Raw genomic sequence first — 4,976 nt, 5'->3', positions numbered from 1 at the left:
AAAAAAAAAAAAAAAAGAATTTAGGTAAGAAAATTTTAAATAGTCTTAGAACATAGTTTTTGAAGATGTTACCATTATATCAATAATCATACAATATATAAAAATATATTATACACAATTTTTATATTTTTAGTTGTATATATACTGTGTGATTTTCTGCACCTGTATCTTTATATACAATAAAAAGATTGCAAGCTACACATTTGCAAAGATTTAAAGGTTATAGGAGGTCCTTAATCTTCCAGACCAAAATGAGTTTAAATGTCTTGAATTATCTGATATTTAGAGCAAAAAATATTTTTAGATATTTTTGAGACAGTCTCACTTTATTGCCCAGGCTGGAGTGCCATGGCCTCAGCCTAGAGCACAACAATCTCAAACTCTTGGGCTCAATCCATCCTCCACCTCAGCCTCCAGAATAGCTGGGACTATAGGCACCTGCTACCACATCTGGCTAATTTTTCTGTTCTTAGTAGAGACAGTGTCTCACTTTACTCAGGCTAGTCTCAAACTCCTGAGCTCTAGTGATTCTGCCACCTAGGCCTCCCAGAATGCTAGAATTACAGGCAGAAGCCACCATACCCAGTCTTTAGATACATTATTTTAACACTTAAGTTATAATTTCTGAGAAGACAGAAAACTTGTCTTAGCTGGTTTTATCAAGTGAAAATTGTCTATGTGATCCCCTAAAGATAAACCATATATGTATCTAACATGACTTTTTCTACCACTGTGAGATCACAGGTTTCTTTAAAAAGGATTGTATATTTTCTGTGTGGCTCTTTTGAAAACACTTCTACCTATCAAGTTTTCAAAGGAAATCCCCAGATTTTATTCAGTAACCATTAGATGCTCTCACACATTTTTAAAATACGGAACGCTTCACGAATTTGCGTGTCATCCTTGTGCAGGGGCCATGCTAATCTTCTCTGTATTGTTCCAATTTTAGTATATGTGCTGCCGAAGCAAGCACTCTCACACATTTTTTTAAAAAGCAAAAACAATAAAATGATTGTCAGGTATCTGAGTTCAATTTTTTTTCTTTTCTTTTCCTTTTTTTTTTTTTTTGGTGAGACAGTCTTTTTACATTGCCCAGGCTAGAGGCCCATGGTGTCAACCTAGCTCACAGCAACCTTAAACTCCTCGGTTGAAGCAATTCTCTGTCAGCCTCCTGTGCCTGAGAAGCTGGGACTACAGGTACCTGTCACAATGTCCAGCTTCTTTTTTTTAAGAGACAGTTTCAGTTTGTCACCCTTGGTAGAGTACTGTGGCATCTTAGCTCACAGCAACGTCAAACTCCTGGGCTCAAGCAATTCTCTTGACTCAGCCTCCTAAGTAGCTGGGACTACAGGCGCCTGCCACAACACCCAGCTATTTTTAGAGACTGAGTCTTGCTCTAGCTAGCTTAGACTGGTTTCCAACTCCTGAGCTCCTGCAATCCACCCAGCTTGGCCTCCCAGAGTGCTAGGATCACAAGCATGAGCTACCAAGCTGGGCCTAATGCCCAGCTAATTTCTAGTAGAGTCATGGTCTTGTTCTTGTTCCAGCTAGTCTCAAACTCCTGAGCTCAAAGAATTCTTCCACGTTGGCCTCCCAAAATGCTAGGGTATAGGCTTGAGCCTCTGAGTCCAGCCCTGACTGCCTCATTTTGATGAATGAAAGCCTTTTAAGAGTTGATACTGCAATATCATATCCATAGCACTACAAACACCTTCATTTCAAAAGTAATGTTCCCATTCCAATAAACATTTTGTGGTGCATAAATCTTATACTCAGTGAAAATGTCAACCCATGTTAGAAAATTCAACCTCCAGAGAAAAAAATAGGAATTTTCATTTGATGAAAAGACCCATTTTGCTAAAATATTTTACCACATAATTCCCTCAAAAAGTATACATCAAGGGTTTTGTCTTCAGAGATTAAAATGATACAAATAAAAGCTTCACTACTTTTCTCCACTCAGGTGTACATATAAGACAGTCTAGGCTTCCTATCTCTTATTTTCACTTCAAAAAATTTTTTTAAGAGATAAGGTCTCACTGTCACCCATGGTAGACTACAGTGGTGTGATCACAGCTCACTGTGACCTTGAACTCCTGGGTTCAAATGATTTTCCCACCTCAGCTTCCCAAGTAGCTGAGGCTATAGGTACATACCACCACGTCCAGCTAATCTTTTTTCTTTTTAACAGAGACAGGGTTTCACGACATTGTCCAGGCTGACCTTAAACTTCCGACCTCAAGCAATCCTCCCTCCTTGGCCTTGCAAAGTGTTAAGATTACAGACATAAGGCCACCAAACCTGGCAACGACTGACTTAAGGAAACTACACCTTTTGTGTGTGTTTTGTCACCCTTGGTAGAATGCTGTGGCACCATAGTTCATAGCAACCTCAACTCTTAGGCTTAAGTGATCCTCAGCCTCCCAAGTAGCTGGGCCTACAGGCACCCAGCACAATGCCTTTTAGAGATGAGGTCTCGTTTTGGCTCAGCCTGGTCTCGAACCTGTGAATTCAGGCAATCTATCCACCTTGGCCTCCTAGAGCAGTGGTTCTCAACCTTCCTAATTGCTGCATTGTTACAAATGGAAAAAAGAGGTCAAGACCGGGCAGTGCCTGTGGTCCAAAGGAGTAGGGCGCTGGCTCCATATGACGGAGGTGGTGGGTTTAAACCCAGCCTTGGCCAAAGAAACAAGGGGGTAGGGGTCAAGACCCACTGTCCTACAGAGCTAGGATTACAGGTATGAGCCACCAAGCCCAGCCCAGGAAACTATACCTTCTTATCACAGAGGAATTAAGGTCAGAAGTTTGAGAATTCATGAGAAAGGGTAATTTACATATGCTGTATTGTGAATCAGTGTAATTCTAAATACATTCCATTTCTCTTTGTTAACCATCTAGTTTCTGATGTATAATCTCAAGACCCTAAAATTTATGACAGTTTAATATACATTGACTTATTTCAGGCAATATGTGCATGCAGCTGAGTATATATTAAAAAACACAAAAATGTACAAGACACTATGATTTTATTCTTGTAATTTTATTAATAATGCATAAGTCGTTAATGGACAGGGATTATCAACTTAAAATGTCCTATCTTAACTATCCTGTAGAAAAAATATTGTCTATTTTATTCAACTTAAATGTCTATTCATAAGCTGGCTAAAAAGTATCATCTTGGACCCAAGTTTATACAATAAATAAATCTAACTTACACAATAAGCTATTATATGTTTAAAATAAAAAAACTAAAACAATGTCACTTTTCTTCAATTTTTAAAACACCTGCCCAAGTTGACTGTTGGGATAGAAGCAGAGAGCTGACAAACATGAGATAAAAATATTTGTGAGACTGTCCATCATCTGTTTTATTGATGGAAAAGTCTCTTTATACTGATGTATCAAAAATACATTTTAAAGAATAAAAGAAAAAACTATCCTCACTCATTTCTTACCCTTTATATGTACACATTAATAAATCTTACAGTCCAAGGGAAACATCATGACAACATGTGAGTTATATGATGTACACTGTACTGAAAGACAAATCAATTAGCAACGTACTTAACAATCTGGAAAATGCTACTCAATCCTCTCTTTTTCTGCTTTATTGATCTGGACACAAGTACATAAGCCTGAAAACAAAAGACTGACTCTTGCAGTATTTCCAGAATAATAATAATTAACTTTCCCACCGTGAATAAAAGTAGCCCATGAAGCCCAGGCCAATTACACAGAAATGGTCAGCTCCTATAAAAACATAGCAGTCCTCTGGTCTATCTCTCATCCTCATCACAAAGGTGGTTATCTTCACGGTAGTGTTGGCCCAACCTCCTTCACAAGGAGTTGGAGTAGATATTCTTGAACAGAAGACAGTCTGGTCGCTTTCATTTCTGCAGCACGATTTGTTCCAACATTTATAATGGCATTTCAGTGAGTCACCTATTCCACTGCATATTCCGATCAAATGACATCCAAGAGCATCAGTAGATCATCACCCTGACTGAAAAAAGTTTAAGCACACATTTTTTCCCAAGAGGGAATGTCTTAAAAATGATCGAGGAAAAATTCTTAACATTAAAGAGATTTTGGAAATTCTACACACAACCAGATTAAAGAGAACCTCAATTCTGCTTTAGAATGTAGGTCATCTTATCTTTTCAAGACAAAGCTGAAGTACGTTGGCAACAAAATTAAAAGAAGGCTACCCACTCTTAGGACTTTTAGACTATTTCAATCTTACTAGACTGTTCCAATTTTATAAGGGGAAAACTGACATAATGCATTTACAATCATTTAGTAAAATTATAAGATACATAGAAATACACACATGACAAAGTATACATATGAACAAGAAACATGAGAGAGCATCTCTCATAATTCTTAGATCCCTATTTAACTTATAGCTCTGTGTAGCAGGCAGTAGAATTTAGAGCATTAAAAGTCATTTATTTATTTTCCCACTGAATCTCAAACTAAAAAAAGGATAGAAGAACTGGACCAAAAAGCCCAATGTTATGACGTTTGCTCTACAAGAAAAGTTGTTACCTGTATGCGAACAAAAGGCTTGGCCTGGTACGAACTCCGGACAATCAATCAGTTGAGAGAAGTCTGTTTGTGGCACATTACGTGGAGGAGGGCCTGGAATTGGCCATTTTTCTGGTTCTATCTTTTTTCTCATTTTCTCATCCACAATTTCTACTTCAGTGCTATCTTTCAGTGCCTATCAACAGAAATCAAGCTATTAGAACTTCCATTCAAAACAATTTCACTGCATGTCCTCTACTTCTAATAACCTAAAAATTAGAAAATCTGAAATTAGCAGACTAGTTTGTAGTTAATGGTTATAATTAACCCCTTAGAACAATCTGTAATGTCATTTGTCTCTGTGAAGTAACAAATATTTTGATTTCCAAATGATTTAACTTGCAAATGATATCTTCTTTTTTTTTTTTTTTTTGAGACAGAGCCTCAAG

The 4,976-nt window shown here is 37.4% G+C and overlaps 1 protein-coding gene and 1 non-coding gene across 4 annotated transcripts in view; both read right to left on the bottom strand.

The window, feature by feature from the left end:
* LARP1B (La ribonucleoprotein domain family member 1B) overlaps positions 1-4,976 on the bottom strand; it is a 138,968-nt gene that overhangs the window by 96,481 nt on the left and 37,511 nt on the right. For 2 of the 3 annotated variants that reach the window (XM_023516569.1, XM_023516570.1), the window contains one exon: positions 4,549-4,723. In XM_023516569.1, the coding sequence (XP_023372337.1) occupies positions 4,549-4,723 (175 nt within the window). Of the gene's footprint in view, positions 1-3,019; positions 4,004-4,548; positions 4,724-4,976 lie in introns of those variants that run through there. The other variant, XM_012808737.2, reaches the window with a different exon arrangement.
* Positions 867-973, bottom strand: LOC111727094. Its single transcript, XR_002774726.1, has one exon. It is a non-coding gene; the product is annotated as a U6 spliceosomal RNA (small nuclear RNA).

This window comes from Otolemur garnettii, unplaced genomic scaffold (genome assembly GCF_000181295.1).
Source record: "Otolemur garnettii isolate 467f Iridium unplaced genomic scaffold, OtoGar3 scaffold00093, whole genome shotgun sequence".
Taxonomy (NCBI): domain Eukaryota; kingdom Metazoa; phylum Chordata; class Mammalia; order Primates; family Galagidae; genus Otolemur; species Otolemur garnettii.
Note: the sequence above shows the minus strand (reverse complement) of the source record. Positions and strands in the feature narration are given on the sequence as shown.